This window comes from Chroicocephalus ridibundus, chromosome 7 (assembly GCF_963924245.1).
Source record: "Chroicocephalus ridibundus chromosome 7, bChrRid1.1, whole genome shotgun sequence".
Classification (NCBI taxonomy): domain Eukaryota; kingdom Metazoa; phylum Chordata; class Aves; order Charadriiformes; family Laridae; genus Chroicocephalus; species Chroicocephalus ridibundus.
In genome coordinates this window covers 8,018,003-8,037,419 of record NC_086290.1, presented here as the reverse complement: position 1 = coordinate 8,037,419, position 19,417 = coordinate 8,018,003, and the positions used below count along the sequence as shown (strand labels likewise).

Sequence of the window (19,417 nt, the reverse complement as noted above, 5' to 3'; positions counted from 1 at the left end):
TGAAGATTAGAGGGCTTTCCATTTTCCATTGCGTATTTGCAAGCAGGTCCCTGTTTTGCAATAGATTCTTTTCAGAGATCTGCAGTTTCACTCTATCTGAGCAGATCACCGCACTGAGATCCCTCCGGAGACTCTTGACCTACTTTGGCCAAACTCAAAACTCTTCAGTACCACCTTTATGTATTACTTCTGTAATGTTTAGCACTGCCATAACCTAAGAAGCTTATACTGCACAATACTTCACAATAAATTCTGTTGTAATGTTTCTTTTATTTTTGTGGATGAGGTACAGAAACATATACTAAAAGTATACAGTAGTACACAGAACTGCTCCACAAAAATTGGCTGACTTGTCTAATGCTGTTTGCTGAGCCAGTGACAGGTTGAAATAAGATACATACACCTCACGCAAGAATATGCTGAGATTTCATCTGAGAGCAACACTGAAAATCAAGGTTTTCTATCATTTCCAGCAGGGTTAAACCAACATTGCCACAAAAATGTGAGTTGGAAACAACGGATTAAACTTCCTTGTGTTAATAAGGATTGTTGAATGCCAAGAGCATAGGGAAAAAGACAGCGAAGCACCATTCCTTTCCCTCAGCATACCTTCTATTACCTGCACACGTCCTCTGAGGAAGCCAGGCAAACATTCCCCACGTGCTTGACAGAAGCCTGGCTGGCACAAGTCTAATGTGTCCAGGGAACCAGCCCTTGCCCTGACCTGGCTGGATTCAGTTCTCACGTATGTTGGAGAGTTTGGAGTTATCTCTGTAAACTCTCCAATCACCCAAACCCAAGAGCAAACATTTTGCATCTTTGCCTATGCCAGCAGATAAGTAATGACTTCAGCAATCTTGAGCTGCTTCTCTTATTCCCCAGATCAGTTTTACTGTGTCAAAAGAATTCCCATACACTTACTTAACCAGAAATAGCTAAAAGTAGAAAAAAAAAAAAAGGAAGATGTTAATAACAGTGACAAGGGTATTAATAGCAGACAGAAATGCAGTCTGAGGTTTGAATCAGCACTCAGTCATCATATTTAGCAAGCCTAGCGTCTCCTTTATATGCTGGCTTTTGGAATTCACAGGCATGCAAAATTCATGAGTAATGGCATAGTACTTTAAGTGCAAAAATACATGTTTCCTGTCTCCTTGAGTGTATCAATTTATCTGCAGTACCACTAGAACAAGATACTGCATAGTATCTTCTTTTAATCTCATTTGCCAGAAAAATAATTTCTATCTAGACTGCAAATCATGCAAATTCTAACTACAAATGTACAAAATAAGAAACCTCCAAAAATTAACCTGAAATTTTAACTGTAGTGCATAGTAAACAGATCGCAACTGCTTGTTGCAAGCTTGCTTTATTTTCAAGCCATTAGACAACGAAAACTTTAATATAAGTCTGCTAACCTCCATCTGCTAACAATTACTCAACTGCTTTGTAACTAAATAGCGTCTCCAACTGCACATGAAGGGTGTTAGTGCCAAGGTTGTTGGCAAATGCAATTTCATTAATAACATTCAATTAAATTAGATGAGCCAACTGCCATTTCTAAACAAGTTCAAGTCAACTTAGAAGTACCCATAAAAATTAATGAAAGAGGAGTTATACAGAAATGAGTTTTGACTGAAAACCTAGTGATGACTTTACAGGTACCCCTGGCTTGGAATCACCATAGTGTAATAAATGCTTCTCAATCTCCAGGTCGCCCATGACCACTCTCACCAATTCAGACACTCTGGAGCAACTGGTAGTGCACCTAATGCCTTCATATTCCAGAACACTGGTATCTTCTTACTAAGACACACGGGTACTCTCTGTCGAGCGACACCCAGATCTCCACACATCGTATGCCACCTGTACTACTTACTTACACCTCCAGCTCCTATTGAATATCGTGTACTTATTTTACAGTCATTTCTATGCGAGTTTGTATAAGAGCTTCCCACTAAATATGTACTACATCATTAGAGATATAATTGATCTATAACGCAAAATAATTTATCACTACAGGTTTGACAGGCAACAGAAAAGATCTAGCAAAAAATGCATGAATCCGAAATCTCAGTTTCATGTAATGTATTGCTTCTAAAAAGAAAGAGGGACAGAGTCAATTTAGTCAAAACATTCTAAAACATAATGGAAAACCATGATTTGATTTTCAGAAACAGTAAGCTCTCTTGAATCTTTCAGAATGCAGTATAGTTTAAAGAATAAGAGACTAATTTTGAAAGGACAGGGTGAGGGCATCTCTCTGATATCCAGGCAATAATCAACTTTTAGGTCAACTAAAGCTCAAACTTCCAAAAGTTTTTCTTAGAGCAATGGTACTTGGAATGCAAGAGTAATTAAAACTATATAATTAAGTTGTCAGTAAAGAAAAATTAATATTACAATTTTAACAGTGAAACCACCAAGCCTTCTTTAGCTTGCTGTAAGTCTTGGTAGCAGATCATGATCTGCTGAAGATACTTCTTGATGTATTTTTGAGGCAGTATTTCTATCTGAAAATGCAGAAGATAATATAAAGTATAATTCATTGTATTTGAAAATGAACTCATCAGTTCTTCAACTTTTCAATATAACTTTGTCACAGATGAAACATACTGTTAAATCAGCTGTGGTGCAGCCTCAGCCATTGAGAATGAAACTATTTGGACTTTCAAAACTGCCAAAGACTTTATACAGCTTTTGAGCTTCAGTTACTGCTAGTTCACTTCCAGTGGAATTCAGAAACATGATTACATCTAAATCCTAAAAACTAAACTCATGTCTCCAGTCTAAAGCTTGGTTCTGGGTGTGCTGCAACCAGACAATTTCCAGAAGACATTCTTCTGAAAGCAGTACTACACCCCATATACAACCTATTTATATTTATACAACCCTATAAATACCCATTTTGCATGACACCAGTCCTAGATATTTGCAATCACACCCATAAAAATAACATCAGTGTAACTGTATTAGAGGACATATAGCTGCCACCTCATCTTTTCTGTAACACATTCCCTCTATGGAGCTTTAATAGACACAATCCTTCATTTTGATGACAAATTCTCACAACTCATAAGGAAACCAGAAAAGGAAATGTATCACTGTAAGCACCTGATAGTCTTTCCCTTAATCAACATTTTGTTACTTTGCATAAATTAATGGCTTTTAAACAAGTAGCTATGAAAAGTACTGAGATTCAGACGGTTCCATCTCCACAAACTGTCCATTTTCAAGCTGCTATTACTAATTTAACATGTTTTTTCCTCTTTTTATCACAAAATTACTTTCCTAAGGAGAAAAAGTCCAACTATTCAATTAATTTGCATCTAGCAGACACAGCAAAACAGCCTTCTAATTCATGGATTTATCCTTAATTCTGTCTTATATTTGTAATTACTTGTTGCAATTCCCTACAGGTAGTGATAAGACTAAAATTCTGTAATATCTCCATCATAGAATGAAGACTAGTCTCACTCAGATCTCTATGGTGATTAATCGTCAATGTAATAAAGCAATTTTACCTGTAGCATGGCTCTTGCCACACTGACTACTCTTTACATGAGCTGCCCCATTCCAGCCAAAGGGACTGCCCTTCGGTGTAAGCAGCACGCAGCCTGAAGTAAGACTACAGATTTTAGACTCCCAGCTACTTGTTTTATAACATTTGGCGGGGCGGGGGGGGGGGGGGGACACAACCCAAAAAAGAGGTAATAAAGTTACAAATATATCCCCAGTGACAAGCTCTGCTATATACTACCTCAAAAGAGATCTGGGGTAAGCTACGCAATGGTGACTGATAACAGTTTTCCTCATACCAATTGACTGCTATAAAATAGTCACTGCAAGAGGCTTCCCTTCTTAATTATCATCCTGCTAGCTTCCTGGCAAATGGAATACACTAACACAGTACCAACAAGGGTTTGTAATGAAACTTTTGGTAATTACTCCGCTCAAGTCAATCTGCTCTTATATGCAGCAAAGGTGGCGTAACAGAATTTAGATTCAGAAAAAATAAGCGACGCATACGAATACAATCTGCAAAAATGTGTTAACTTTCTCTTAGTAGCTCACAGAGACAGTTGCTTTGGGGCAGTGGAGAGAGAAAAGGGTCTCGTATCCATTACATCCTGGAACTTATTTTACCACCACAGCTGAAGTTCATTAAAACATTAAAATAGTCCCTGAAATGTGATGACACCGTGTGGAATAAAACAAGATTGTCAGTAGCAGTCTAATTACTTCCCAGTTTTGTTAACATATGATACAGCTAAAATGCAATATTAAAAACCTAACCTCCTTGGCAAATATTGCTCTGTTCCCCCACCTTTTTTACTCATTGCTGTATCTCAGATTACTTGATCTTTTTTGATTACATGGGTTATTTGGGGGTTTTTTTGTTACTTTCCCCCACGTAAAGAACGTCACAGAACAGCCCAGGTTGGAAGGGACCTCAAAAAATCATCTGATGCAACCTTTCATGGGAGAAGGAGCCTAGACGACATTATCTAGCACCCTGTCCAATCGCATCTTGAAAACCTCCTGCGATGGGGACTCTAACATGTCCCTGGGGAGCTTGTTCCAGTGATTGATTGTTCTCATTGTAAAAAAAATCTCCTATATCAAGATTACTTATGTCATTCACTGAAAACATTGCTTACCTTATTCATGGAAAATATTTTAATAATTTCAGCAGAGCTACAGAGATAAACATGACAAAGAAAACTGTAAGAAAAGTCATTATAAAACATTAGCATTTTTATTAATATTCTTGAGGTAGAAACCATGTTCTCACATTTGCAAAGCTGCCATCAAAACAAGCTTCAGTTCCTCATCCAAGCCTCTGCCAGCTACAATACTTATAAATAAAAGATAACACTCCTAATTCCTACATATAATTGTGTTACCTTCCAAGAGCTGGAAGGTCTAGTTTATTTTAATTCTGTATTCTCTTGACTGTTAAAAAAATATATCACGGTAACATTCTTAAGAGAAATAAGTTTTCCATCATGGGAACAGTGGAACAGTTTGCCCAGAGAGGTTGCAGAGTCTCCATCCTTGGAACGTTTCAAGACATGACTGGATAAAGTTCTGGGTAACCTATTCTGATCTCACAGCTGACTCTGCTTTGAGCAAGAGCCTGGGCTAGAGACCTCCTGAGGTCCCTTCCAACTTGAATTATCCTATGATCCTATGAATTTTTATTCACAAAATCTTTACCTCTGCAGGCTCTGTCAAGATCTTTCAGCACTGATGGCTCCTAATAGCTCACAGAAAAAGAAACGTTAAAATCTCTACAGGCTGTTTTCAGCACTGGAGTGAAGAGGTAGTGTTGAAACTATTACTTCGCAAGGAACTGGAACTTAAAATGAGTTGCAGGGCGATAAGAGCAAGATGAGCTCTAAGCCCACGAGTAACATGAGCTTTTTCAGCAAAGCTGAGCAAATCAATTTTATCATGGATGCAGGATTGAATCTCTGAATAAACCCACTAATGAAACCTCTGGAGTTTAAGTAAGAAAAAAATTAAATGATAGAAGTAATTAATTTAGTAAAAACTATAAATGTGCTAATTCCTGTTTCCCTATGATTTGAAAGGATTTTAGTATTAGTGGGTGACAGAGGGAATATCATGTATGGAATCATTCAGGGGAAGTCATATGGCACAACACACAAGGCAACTGCCCAAGAGGTTTTGCTATGTCAGGAGGAGCAATAGCCACCCCGGCACACACCCCCGACACTGCAGGGGCAGGTGACAGCGAGACCTCTATGGCTGGGTACCGCATCTCCATGGCAGGACAGGGCCTGTTCAGTCTACTGCACAACTGTGCCAGAAGCACAGCTCCGCTGCCCATTATTTTAAAAAGAGGCATTAAAATTACAATGCAGCTCTTCACTAGCATTTGCTCCTTGCTACCCATTCTGCAATATTGCTGCGATAATTCTAGCCACGTTTTTCACTAGAGTGACATCCAGAAGTGTGAAGACTGTAAAATCTGCCTCTTAAACCCATTAAAGGGTTACTCTAAAAAGAACAATTACTAGTCACTGTGGCGTGTTACTCTAATGCACAGGCAAAAGATGCAATATCGGCCTCAGTCTCAAGATTCCTGCATCTTTGTCATGCTCTCTGCTAATCTTAAACTTCTTTGTGTCCAATTAGACAGTTATATTGCTTGTTCATGTTTGTGGTGTAGCTTATCTATTATCAGGTTTAGTTACTGAGGACGGCTTGGACACCAAACTGTACACAATCGCAGCTTTTCAGGGTATTCACACCTGCCTGTTGCTGGGTGAAGAGGGAATAGAGTCACTTTAAGATGCACTTTAAAAGGAACAAAGTGGGCACGCTTCTCATCACACATGTTCCATAATCCACCTCCAACTGCCAGAATTCAGATCAGAATCGTTACAGCTACTCCTTTTTCTCACCATTAAAAAAAAACCAAACCAGATTACAAAATAAAGAGAATTCAAGTAATAATCCAAATTATCGCTGAAAACCAATTTCTCAATTATTATATTAAAAAATAAACTGCATTATCACACAGTCTAACCTCTTCTTAAAGAACATGGAGGGGAAATGCTGTTTATATCTGAGACTCAGATTAACTATGCTAGGGATCCATTTCATGTTGAAAATGTTATAGGCCTTCTAAAACTTTTATTATCCTCAGGAGTTCAACTAGTCACTGCAGAACAGGGTACTTACATCCTTTAAAATCACGCAACTGAACTGGGGCAACAGTCCCATAAATAATTTGATTCTCCAGGTATTAAATATCTGCCAATAAAAGCTAACAGGCACTTCCACAACTCAGATTTTGAAAACTCTTACGACCTATTTTGTAGTTCCTGGTCTGCACAGACTGTACAGTTGCACTTATGGAAGACCTGCCTTACAACCACCCTCCCAGCCTTGTCACCACTCCTGGCCTTGTAGAATCAGAGATTCTGTCATTCCCGAGGCTGGAAATTAAAGCCTGTGGAGAATTTCCATAATACTCCTTTTTATGGCACTCATCAAATTCCAGTACAGAGCACCATCATATCCCTGATTTTATATATCTATATATGTGTGTGTGTGTGTGTAAATACTAGGCAATATACACAAATACTGCCTAATCAACTAGCCGTGAAGGAAAAGGAAAGGCTTTCACAAATTAAATAGATTTTGGATCTAGCTCCAGTAAAATCATTGCCAACTCTACAGATGCCACACTTTTAGAAACAGATTTTAGAATGTATAAATATATACATTCGCTATTTCATATTTAATATAAATTCTACGTGTGAGGATTTGGTGTGTGTGCGTGCATAAATGTATGCATACACGCATTTCTGCCTGGATAAGAGCAAAGTTTATGATTGATTCACTTTTGCCTGAATATGGGATAGTGGATTTATGGAGAAATAACACATTTTAATAAGTCAGCCTAATGAAGCACCTCTAAAACTTGTATCTAGCGCTGTACCTGCATATAGTATTTTGGCTGAATATTTCAGAAGAAAGTATGGTGTAGAATTTTTCAGTGTGGTTAAAAAGAAACTATATTTCTTCTCCTATAAAGCAGATATCCAAGTTTTGCAAACTCTGCACTGTGCCTCACTGCGTAGGAGAGATGTGCATGTGCCATGTGAGGACCAACCCATGGCAGCCGAGAACTAAACAAGAGGTAGGTTCTTAGCTATTTGCAGTTTGTAGGCTACATCCATGCCTTTGACATTTTTCCAGATCACTTAGCTATTCCATTCACTCATCACAAAGGAGTTTTTCCTCCAGCCACAGAGGTTTGCCCTGAACTGTGGGTAGGTGTGGATTTTGCCATCTGTGCTTCAAGTCTCTTTCGTATGTATGGCATAGATAAAATTATCCACGGTTTTTTCAATGTGACTGATATGTTGGGTCTGAATTGAGAGGATTATTTTCATTCAACACTACCTAAACAGACAGTGCTCATTTAGTTGGGCTAACCAGTACAGGAGAGCCAATCTGCACACGAAAATTTAAATACAGTACTAATACTGAAAATTAGGGGTTTTTAATTCTATGAACCAAGAGTGAATATACTCTGCAACCATATAGATCAGTATGCACTCTTATTTGAATCAGAGTAAAAGAAAGAAGAGCCAGACCTAACCTGGCAGTATGACAGCCATTTCCTCCCATAAAAAGTAGTTTCTAATTCTTTTAAGCTTTAGGTGCAAGAGTAGGATACGTCACAGTCCCCATATTCCATGCGTAAATGTAATACAAATATACACAGTATAACTTTAGTGAGGCTCCCCATCCCAGACCCTGGGGTAAATATTCTCAAGTGGTGTCATCTGAACACAAGCAAGGGACAAAAAGGGGGTCTGGTCAGTTTGGAACGAGAGGCTCCCTCCACCTTAGGGTCTTACCTGTCATCACATTTTCTCAGTAAGAAAGAACTCTTTACACGAACTCCCCACATTCCCCCAGCAGCCAGAGAGACACACTCACTTCCTTCGCCAGCAGACATGGCTCTACAGGAGGCGGCAATGGTGATGGCTCTTTACAGAATTGGCACAGGGCAGTCACAAAGTAATAAAGGGCAACTCCAACGATTACCCTCAAAGCAAAAATCACTGGTGGGATGAAAGCCTCTGGAGTGCTCTCGACTAGGCCATAAGCAACTGGACAAGAGACTATAGAGCAAAAGTAGATTTGCAACTAAGAGAGATAACGTAGCGCGAAGCAGTAAGGTATCATTTCATGAAGCCACACAGCACTTTCCCCTAGCAACTGAAGAAGGATACCACACACATATCCCATTTCCCCCATCTTCCAGAAATTAATTGCACCAGAAAGTAAAGAGCAGGGGGACAAGGTGTCAAAGGAGCATTCGTCCATAAGATACTCATGCTGACAAAGAGAACACCACAGCAAAGGGCAGTTCCTTCGGGTATATTCAATTCAGAGTGGGTATCTACTTACCATACACAGACTTATACAGATGATTTTATTATTACTGTTTACTTAAGTCTAAATTCCAGAGAGAAGGTAGCTAAGCAACTGGTAAGGGTTTCCAATCATTTCACTAGGCTGCTCCAAAGGTCACATGCCTAAGAAGATGCGAGGTTATATAGGCAAAAGTGTTCAAAGCTGTATGCTTCTGCTTGATAAACATCTATAGATTCACAGCATTATTTAAAACACTAACATGCCTACTTGCTGCACTGCCCCATTTACCTGAAGAAGTTACTTACAACCAAAAACCAAACGCAAGGCATATTCTGTGAAAAGATGACTGACAGAGAGTATGCACCCACGAGGCTATCAAACAGCCCAGGAAAGGGACTGGTAATTTTGTAGTCATTGGGCATTCTAAAAAAATTGTTGATATTATTAATATGCTTCATAAAATGTTTTCCAATAGCCTAACACCGATGTCATACTGTTACATAGACATAAATTTCACCCCTAGTACAAAAAGTCCTCGGAAAGGGTCAGAATATCCTTATTTCCTTCCTTCCTTTCTCTCTTCGTTACATATCCCTACCTAACAGATAAGCCAGATATATGGATATTCACATAGTGGATTCCTAGAGTTCTCTGACAACTGAAAACCCCAGAGAATCACCAGGTTCTTCCTTCATCAGACAGAAAAAAGCACAACAATGCTGAGCATTTATAAACTGAAGATATATGTACACATGTGTGTAAATATGTATACACACACACACAGACTGGAAATAAGATGTGCATCTTTATTAGTGAGAATAATTAAATATAGGTGTAGGGTAGTGAAGAATGTAAGAAATTTTCTAATTGTTGCATCCAGCATGCTCATCATCAGCCAGGCTTCTTATTTATCTGTCCCTAAGAAGCAGTCAAGTATCTTTCTTAGAGATTGCTTTTAGCTCAAACTAAGCTAGAAATTCTTGGGTTAAGCTCTTACAGTTGTGCTTTTCTGGATGTCAAAATAGATGAGAATACCGGTCCATTCTATGATTCTCCCCATAATTTAAGAATCTATTAAGAATCAAATCCTCAGGGCAGGTGCTTTTCACTTGGCCAGTGGGTTCAGCACTATGACAGCATCAACTCCAGCTGCCGCAGCTGAGGTATAACGTACGGAGGTGAAAGTTAAGTTACTGACACATACCAGAGTTTTCAGACAATGTCTAATTGCAAAGCTGCAAAGCCTGCAAGACCTTCCCAATTCTTGATGTATTGTTTCTAAACCTAGCACAAGGTGAGAAAAGAGATGCAAAATAAATAAAGGAACAAAGACAACTGAAGCCACCTACTGTTCCAGGTAAAGTATCATCTTACCCACGAGGAAAGAGCACTCCAGAATCTTACATTGCCCCACCAAGGACAGAAATGACTGTCTTCTCCTGGCAAAAAGCTTTTTCAGCAGCAGGTGGAGGTCTGACAGATATCTGCACCCTCATCTGCCACAAGATAATTCTTGTTATTTTAATATTACTGCCAATATTTTGGCTTCAGCAATATAAGAAAAAAACCCAAAACATCCATATCTGCATTCATTATGTACCATGTCATGGCAACACAGAGCGCCATGAGTTCATTGGCAATTATTTGCCCATGATACAATTTAATTTTCTTATTACAGTAATAAGGGAAAGAATAGCTGGAGTCTGACATATGCAATCAAAAAAACCCCACCGATCCAACAGTGAAAGAAATGGGAGCTTTCTGCTCGTGGCTTTATCCAGCACGCTCATTATGAGTAAGGTTTCCTTTTTACTCTGGCACTGGGTTAAGAAAGATGTTGACAGGCTGGTTCTTGGGAAACACAGAATTTAACTTGATACCACCAACAAAATAATATATAATAAACACCAGCTGCAACTGTCAAGAATCACTCATAAAATATGCTGCACAAAGTTAGTTTTTGCAATACTGAACATACAAGCTCAAACAAAACCCATTAGACAAAAATAAAAACTACCTCTAGCAATGGATTCTACGGGCATAAGCAGATACTCGGTCCTGCACCGCATTGTACAGAAATGCAAGACTGTCGCTCTGTAACATAACAATAAGGATATTGCTTTATAGCCTAAGAAGTAGCACTACTCCATTTACTCCATTTGACCTGAGCTGCTGCCAACTAACTCTATTTAAACTTACCATGAGCAAAGTCCTGCTTTCCTGAGCAGAAGGAATGAAACAAGAGATGTTTCCTTTGTTCACGGTTTTGAGATCTTTCCAACCAACTATACATAAAAAGCTACATCTTTTACAGCTTTTTTCACAGGGCTGTGTGTCTGAAGTTTTTTATTCTGTTTTCTTAATCTTTCATTTTTTAGTGGTATTTCTCACTTTCTTCTCACACACAGTTCCAGCACTGCAACCCATGTCCTTCATTCCTGAATTTAACAGATCAAAGAGCTGCCCTTTGGCTGTAAAGCTAGTTACTTGTTCAGCCTCTCATGAGACCTTTTTCCAGGTCCCTAATGCTTCAGTCTTCTATTAAGAAATTAGTCCTACTGCTATTTACTTGGTTTATTTATGCACATGAAAGACCACTGTTGCCACATCAATTTCAATAAATTTCTTCCTTCAACAGAATTTAAATTTGCTTCAGCAGCCCAATAAGCTATTATGTTGCTAAAGATTTACTAAAAGGTAGAAGAGTAGGAAGAAATTCTTTACTGTGAGGGTGGTGAGGCACCGGAACAGGTTGCCCAGAGAAGCTGTGGCTGCCCCATCCCTGGAGGTGTTCAAGGCCAGGCTGGATGGGGCTTTGAGCAACCTGGTCTCGTGGGAGGTGTCTCTGCCCCAGGCAGGGGGCTTAGAATTAGATGATCTTTAAGGTCCCTTCCAACCCAAACCATTCTATGATTCTATGATAATATTCAAGAATATTTGTACACTGATTATGGAGAGCAGGAAGGGGGACCATTCATATTTCTTTGCGCATCTTGAATGGCTGAGTGATCATTCAATGTTCAAATCACAAAAGAGAAGATTGGGTTCAGACCTTTACCCAGACAACCTGCTCTAACTGACCCTGCTTTGAGCAGGGAGTTGGACCAATGAGCTCCAGAGGTGCCTGCCAACCCCAGCTGTCCTACGGCAGAGCACTGCACAAAACCCTTACCATGAAGTAATAAGCTGTACCTGGCCCAAAGTGCACAGGTAGTGGGGTCTACTATACTTTCACAGTTTCTGGTTTATCAGCTACATCAGAGTACATTCCTTCCTCTTAGTTTCTCCTCTTATAAAGAAAAACAGGCAATCGTAAGAATTTCATTTTTGTCGTAAATTTTCATCTTTTTCTGAGATTCAAAATTATTTCTCAAGTTACTTCAGCACTCTTTCCTTTCTTGGATTTCTTGATCATTGCTTTGTTGATGATTTGTTCAGCACCTCTTAAGTTGCCTGCATGTTAACTTGCAACCCAGCAGATCACACTGAGCAAATCAAGGACTCGTGAATGATGTACTCTGACTCTCTTCCCAAATCTCTGTAGTCCTTCACAATTTTTGCATCTCCTCAAGACCCACAATTCTTTCAGACACTCTTCTAAAACACATAAAAAGTAGTAGCCTGTTTTTACCCTCTGTTTTTACCCTGCCAAAACAGGACGATGGTGAAGTGCAAAACTATCAAAAAAGTACCAGTAACAAACACATCAAATATTCATCCCACTCCTACACACTCTTTCATTAATGAACCAGCTAGGAAGAATCAAGCAGTGTCTCATATGGCCTGCAATCTTAACAGTGGTTTATACCTGATCTTGGTAAATATTCATTATATTTTCAAAGCCACTTGGTATATTTAAAAATAAAGCATAAAATTTTATTTCATCATAATTTCATCGCTATTTAAGGCATACTTTGAACATCACCAGATATATCTTTTCACAATGACTTAAGAAAAATTCTCATTGATAGACTTGAAAAGCCTGCCAGCTTTAGCTTCTCAGGCCATCAATATCAAAGAATTTTCAAGGAGGGCAAATTGCAAAGGTAGGTTAAAATATATTTTGCAATTACTGTATGTGAACCACCATGAGAATCAACAAAGATGCACATTGTATAACTTTCGGCATGCGTACACTGAAAAAGCACCTTCTCATCTTGCCCCAGAAAATGAGAGAAATCAATCTAGTAAAACTGAAACCCATTAAACTGAGTTAAACACAGCAAGACAAATTTTCATGATAGTTTCAGCACTATAGTTCCCCTGAAGTCAAATGGAAATGCATTGGTTCAGCTTAGCAGAACTTGGCACAGCAGGCAGTTTTGTACTGTTCATTCTGAGTACCAGCACATGAAACGTTGCATCTCTAACTTCCATATGGCTGCATCTTAAGATTATGCAGTTCTTTTACATCTTAGCATTTTATTCTAAGTATTTAATTCATAGCACATCATGAGTCAGGCTGTATTCTCTGTGTCTTTTTCTGGGGTTTTGTTTTCCGTTCTATCTTTACATTCTCTCTCAGTGACATCCAACATTTAGGGTTGGATCTAACATTGCCCTTCCATGAGAGGCTTTCCACTGATTTCAACAGATTTTGGATCAGTTTCTTGCTGACAAGTTTATGAAACAGGAAGTTTTATAAATTTGCAATACATAATTAATTGGCAATTCCACTTTTTCACGTTATTTTCAGATATGATAGGAAACACAGACAAACGTAATATTTCAATCAATAAAAGACAGACCTGTAAATAAAGAACTAAACTGAAGAAATCACTCTGACACACCTTACTCTGGTAAACAGTAGTAATGCTTCTGCAGAAACCCAGAGTTTTGCACGGCCTCCTGCACTAAGGCAGAATACGACTAGGCGCATGGAAACAGGAATAACGCAGAGCATGACCTAAGCACCTACATGAATTTGCACCCAACTGCCCAGGAGCCGGAGGGCAGACTTCCCCAGTGAGGCACTGGCACACAGCAAACAAGGACTGTGGAAGACCAGGTGTAGTTATAGGCACATACGATACAAAGATTATTTACAAGATAAGCAAGCAGCCAGGAGGAGTCATGCAACACTTTCCCGGCATAGAGGAAAAATAATTACAGTCTTTCAAGCAAGAGATTGATTAAACACAACATGAAATTAGAAATGTGCCTCCCTCAAAAATCTGACACAGTAAGAGTAGCCTTAAGAGACACAACCATCTCTTTGCTTGTCGGTACTATGTTGATTCTCACATCAATTCTAGAAAACCAGACTGCCTATCCAGTGATTCATATTCCCAGCATATGGCAACATTCTTTCACTCAGTACTGATCTCATCATGTAACCTTAGCTGTCTTCAACTAGAGGGCACGACAAGTAATTCGTTGACTTAATTTAGCCTTATGTAAAGCAGAGGGATTATATGAAAGCAAATTAAAAATGGGCATAAAAAGCAGGAAAACATGTTTGCTACTTTGCTTGTTCATTTCACTGGTTTAGCCATAGGGATATGTTGATTCTTCTTTTGTACTGGGATTTATTTTCTCTATAAAGTACTTTACAAGGTTCACTTGAAAAAGCTCAACAGAAGGAGATTTCAAAAATATGTTAATTGAATGTTGACAGGAATCTCTGTGGACGCCCACAAAAGCAAGATACTCAGGAAATGTCTGTTAAGATCTCCAAATTTGTGCAGAAAGACTAATTTTAATCACATATTTCTGGATTTATTTTTATGAATCAATGCCACATCAATCTTCTATGGCCTTTTATTCCAAACTGTTAAATATGGAGCCCTGCCAGAAAGGAACTCACAGCGCTGGCAAGCTGTTGCATGAGCCTGAGTTAATGTATGTAAAAATACTGCTTCTTGTTTTCTTAGTTTTTAGGAAAGGATTATGAAGACAAGTTATAGTCCCCTCTGTGTGGCTTTTTTTTTTCTTGATCCTACCAGTTACGTAAAAGCTCAGTTTCATCAGGCTTCCCTTCTTGTAGGAGGGACTTCATTAGGGGTGTTTCAGAACAAAAACCACCTTATCCCCCTTTATTGTAAAATTGTAATGCCTTCCAAGGGATAGCTGAAATATCTTCGAACAAGCCAGATGGGATACTGCTAGAAATGGCAGCACGGAACAAAACCAAAGAAGATAAACGTGCTGCAATGCTCCATCTAGATGTATCCAAAGCTTTAGTAGGAGGTTAAAGTCTTCTTTATGCACTAGCTGGCACAATTCTTGAGCCCATCTCCACCTGATCTTCTCAGCTACCACATGCAGAATGTAACTTCCACTGTGATCAATACTGCAATGCAAATTAAAGACTTTTTTTCCCCATACGATCTATATAACAAGCATTAAATATGCTTACTGCAAGCGTATACTTTTTTCCATAAAGACGACAGGCAAGTATTGATATACTCTTACTTACCAAAACGGCAACAGTTCTGTAATAAAAAGGGTGTGTCTGTCTCTCTCTTTGTATAGCTGTTGTAATAAACTGTGTCGCCCTGCTATCATATCACTAATACAGGCTCAATCTTATCAGATGCTCTGTAATCTCAACTTCTAATATTATCACTAGCAGTTGAAGCGATTTACATTCAAAGAGAAGGGGTTCATATTCCAATCTTGTTAAGGGAAGCACAAACATAATACAAGCATTAATTTTAAAAACATACTCTAGGAACAATAATGGAGTAAGATGCAAAATAGAAGATTTAAAAATCCATTACAGTTTGCAAATACATTTCATTTGATACAGATGCTGGAGGGGGAAAAAAATAAAAAATCGCAAAGACCTAACAAGCACTATCTTGGCTAAAAAGAAACTGAAAATCACAATCACAGGGAGGTTTGCTTAAAGAAAGACTGCATGTTTGGGACCAAACAGTAAGTTGGCAGAAGGAAAGAATACTTGCTGACATGACAAAATGTTTTTTGTCAAAGCTCTGGAATCTGTAGCATCACAGCTTGACAGCAAAAGCTCTGCAGGCCTCTACCAAAGCCAGAAGTAATTAAGTGTACTTACATATACTCCCTGTGTGCAGAATGCACAGCAGCTGCGTTGCTGTAACGCCACAAAACTATCGCTGATGACAAAACATCCAGGGTAGCATCAAACTGAAAGAGATACAGAGTCAATTGTTTTGTGGGACATTAAATGTGCCCTGCATTAACAGTAATGCATTTACTATCCTGCTGCACAGGCACAAAGCTGCTTCAAATAAACCACTGTAATGAACGCAGGATTTACATTTATTAAATTGATCTTCACATTTTTGCCATGTATTATTGCACAACGATACACTTCAGAGCTCAGGAAGTCAACCACAGGATTAAAAACTTTTTATTTGTAATCCATCACCTGTGGAGAAATGAAGAAAAAAACCCTCCACAATCTGCCACTGTGGTACCACAAGAGTTAAAATACTAATACGATTCTTATGTAAAGACTCTAAAAAGAAAGTGTTTGAAAATGCGTGGCAAGTATTCCTTTTTCCTGCAAAGCAACTAATTTTCTGCAATAGAAGGTTTTGTTTCAAACAAAGCAAATATTATCTTTTTTTCAAAACCCCATTGTATCCAGATTTCATATTATTCTGTATCATCAGCAAAATTGCCATGTCTGTGTTTCCAGTTAATGAAGACATGATGTCAGGTAACACCAAAAAATAGGCTTGTCCCACTGTATGAACTTTCATCCTTAGGTCAAACCTTCTATAGACTCAATACAACCTTCAAATTTGAAAGCAAAAGACAAATTATTTGAAATGAGTCATTTTGCTTGTCGTTAGAAATTTTTTGGTCTGACGCTAATCAGGAAAGTCAAGGCAACTACTAGAGAGGAAAGCTGTCATCCCAAAGTCAATAGGAGTTTTACCATAGACTTCAATACAAAAAGGGTTACAAAAAGTTCAGAAGGTTTTGCAGAAGCAAACCACAGCTGGTGGATTATACCTATCAACGATGAGTCATGTATTGATATTAACTCCAATATAAGACTTAGTAGTACAATGAAATTATCTTTACTATCCTTTCCAAGGTATGACTTCAACAGTATCTTTTTCTAATCCATCATTGACTTTGCACACCTTGCCGTGAACTTACAGTAAGAAAAAATACAGTATTTCATGTTCAGAAAAAGCCCATGGAAAAAAAGGTAGAGAATATTTAAGTTGTATCTCTACTTACAGCAAATCCAAATGATGATGCACTGTATCTCATTACGGAGACAGCTAAAGGAAAGAAAATATTATTTAGAATCACTTTAAAGCTTTCTAATATCCTTTCTTCTTCTCTTGTCCGAGAGTTACAAAACTAATTTCAACACACGGGCTTAGTTTCACCCATTTCCCACTAGAATGACCTGACCGACCCTTAAAAAGTTCCACAAGGCCTCATGCTGCAGAAAATGGTTAGGTCACTCGAGAGATGCCTTTCTTTCTTCCAAAACCATAACGGGGCAGACCTTAGTGTAGCATTCAGAAACAGTCTGTTTATGAAACATGCTGCATTTCAGATGCAGTTTTGAGTAAAAATGTGTTGAAAACACAATTTCAAACTCTCAGAAAACTTTACATGTCTCAAAGTGCTCCTTGCTCCAGCTAGGCACCAAAGTCCACCTGAACTGGCTGACAGGAAACTATGCAGGCCAATACACACTTCTTGACTGCCATCTTTTTGACAAAAAGCCCGAGGTTAATTCACACAGCCTCAAGAAATAATTCAAATTCCATCCATTTTTCATTTCCAATGGAAAATGCATTAGCAGGAAAAATTTTGACCAGCTTTGATTTTGACTGCATACTGCCTCTAAGAAAATAAAGAAGAGTCTAAAAATGGGCAAACATCTAGAAAAAAATTTATAATTTTATTTCATGCATCCTAATTCTGTCATCTCAAAGTTCCCAATTCTAGGAGGTACTGTGCAAGGAAAAGTACCTTCCAGCAGCCCAGAGGCATACCAGGGAAGAAGCAGGCAGCAACGGAAGAGGCCACCACCTGGAGATGGGACTTCATCGAACTGCAGATCTCACAGGTTAATAGCAACACTACAGCTATGCCAAGCTGTTGAGCACCGAGCAGTTCTAACGTTCTTGCTGTGCTTTGTAGACTGTTGAGTGAGAACGGGACCGTTCCAAACCTCTGTTCCCTGAATAAAACGCATAGCACTCCAATTCTAATATTAAGAGGGCTTGGAATAAAACCTATAAGGATTAATTTTACTACTCTTATATGAACAGATACCAGCTAACTTACGAAGAAAAATAGATTTTTGTAAAAATAAAAATACTTGAACAACAAAAAAAACCCCACAACAGACTCATCAACGACTTTGTCAATCTTAGGCTGACAAACACAGTATCTAATTTTCAGTATTCCAGTACTCATTAGAACAGCTTGGCAGAACAGAGCTGCTAGGGTTTGACTGTTCTTTTCAGTAACAGCAAGCTGCAGTTCTGTGGCACTTATCTGGATAAACAGAAATTAAAATCTTGGAAAAAAATAACCCTTTTTTTACTGATCTATGGCATAGCTGTGGCCACAAGCATTGAAGATGTCACAAATATTTGGACTTTATCATTACAGTTGGCCAAAGCACAAAGAAAAGTCATCAAGTTCATTTCCAGATTCCCATTTTCTCAGAGTTGCAGAGTACTGAAACAGTTCGTATGGGTTTACATCTCCCTCTCATTGTTAAATCACGATTTCCCACACTTCATCTCCTAGGTGAAAAAAGAGGTTATCTATCTTGGTCAGACTTCCCAGGCAAGAGCTACACTTGACAAGCTGACACTAGCTTGCAGTGATCCTGCTGCAAATTTGAACACTTCACTCCATAATAATATATCACCTATCAAATTTTCATTGTATGCCTCCTTAGAGGCGTACAGTTTCAAAAACTGCAGAAGTTGCATCAAAAAAACCAGTGGCATTCACAGGTACACACAAGTTTGCAATGTTCCTGTCGTTACTGCTTTCATATGATGCAGTTCAAAGCCACACTTTTACTCCTACTCCTATTTCTAGCCTGCCTCTGTATTGGAATTAGCTCCTCAGGTTTTACTAAATTGCCAGGTTTTTTCCCCACTCTGTTCCAGACTTAAGCAAATTAACTCTATGGTTCCCTTAAAAATGAAGATATAATTTCTATGGGTGCTGAAGGGCATACAGATAGCCACACCCTAAGAACGCTTTAGGGGACATATTTGGTGTATTTAAAGCATAAGGTGTCTGGCGTGAGAACTGTCTTTATGTATTCTAACACAGTGAATATCCACAGCACTAACACACAATCTGTTTGGCCTGAGCTATCTAAAACAGGAATGAAAAACAAGTATTAACTAACAGTGTCACAAATCTGCTTAAACCCTTTTGTTAGCTGGTGAATATGACTGCCGGAAAGAGTTTTCAAGGACTGGCACCCTACAGTACTAACTTGTAGTGGTAAAAGGTCATAATAAAAGTAGTAAGATCCATTTAAGCACTGGAAAGATAT

General features: G+C 38.6%; 1 protein-coding gene across 2 annotated transcripts in view; it reads right to left on the bottom strand.

Moving 5' to 3' along the window:
- Positions 1 to 19,417, bottom strand: part of TMEM163 (transmembrane protein 163) — a 101,016-nt gene that overhangs the window by 22,372 nt on the left and 59,227 nt on the right. For both annotated transcript variants that reach the window (XM_063341910.1, XM_063341911.1), the window contains 2 exons: positions 17,110 to 17,153; positions 15,947 to 16,038 (listed from right to left, as the gene is read on the bottom strand). In XM_063341910.1, coding sequence (XP_063197980.1) covers positions 15,947 to 16,038; positions 17,110 to 17,153 — 136 coding nt within the window. The remainder of the gene's footprint in view (positions 1 to 15,946; positions 16,039 to 17,109; positions 17,154 to 19,417) is intronic.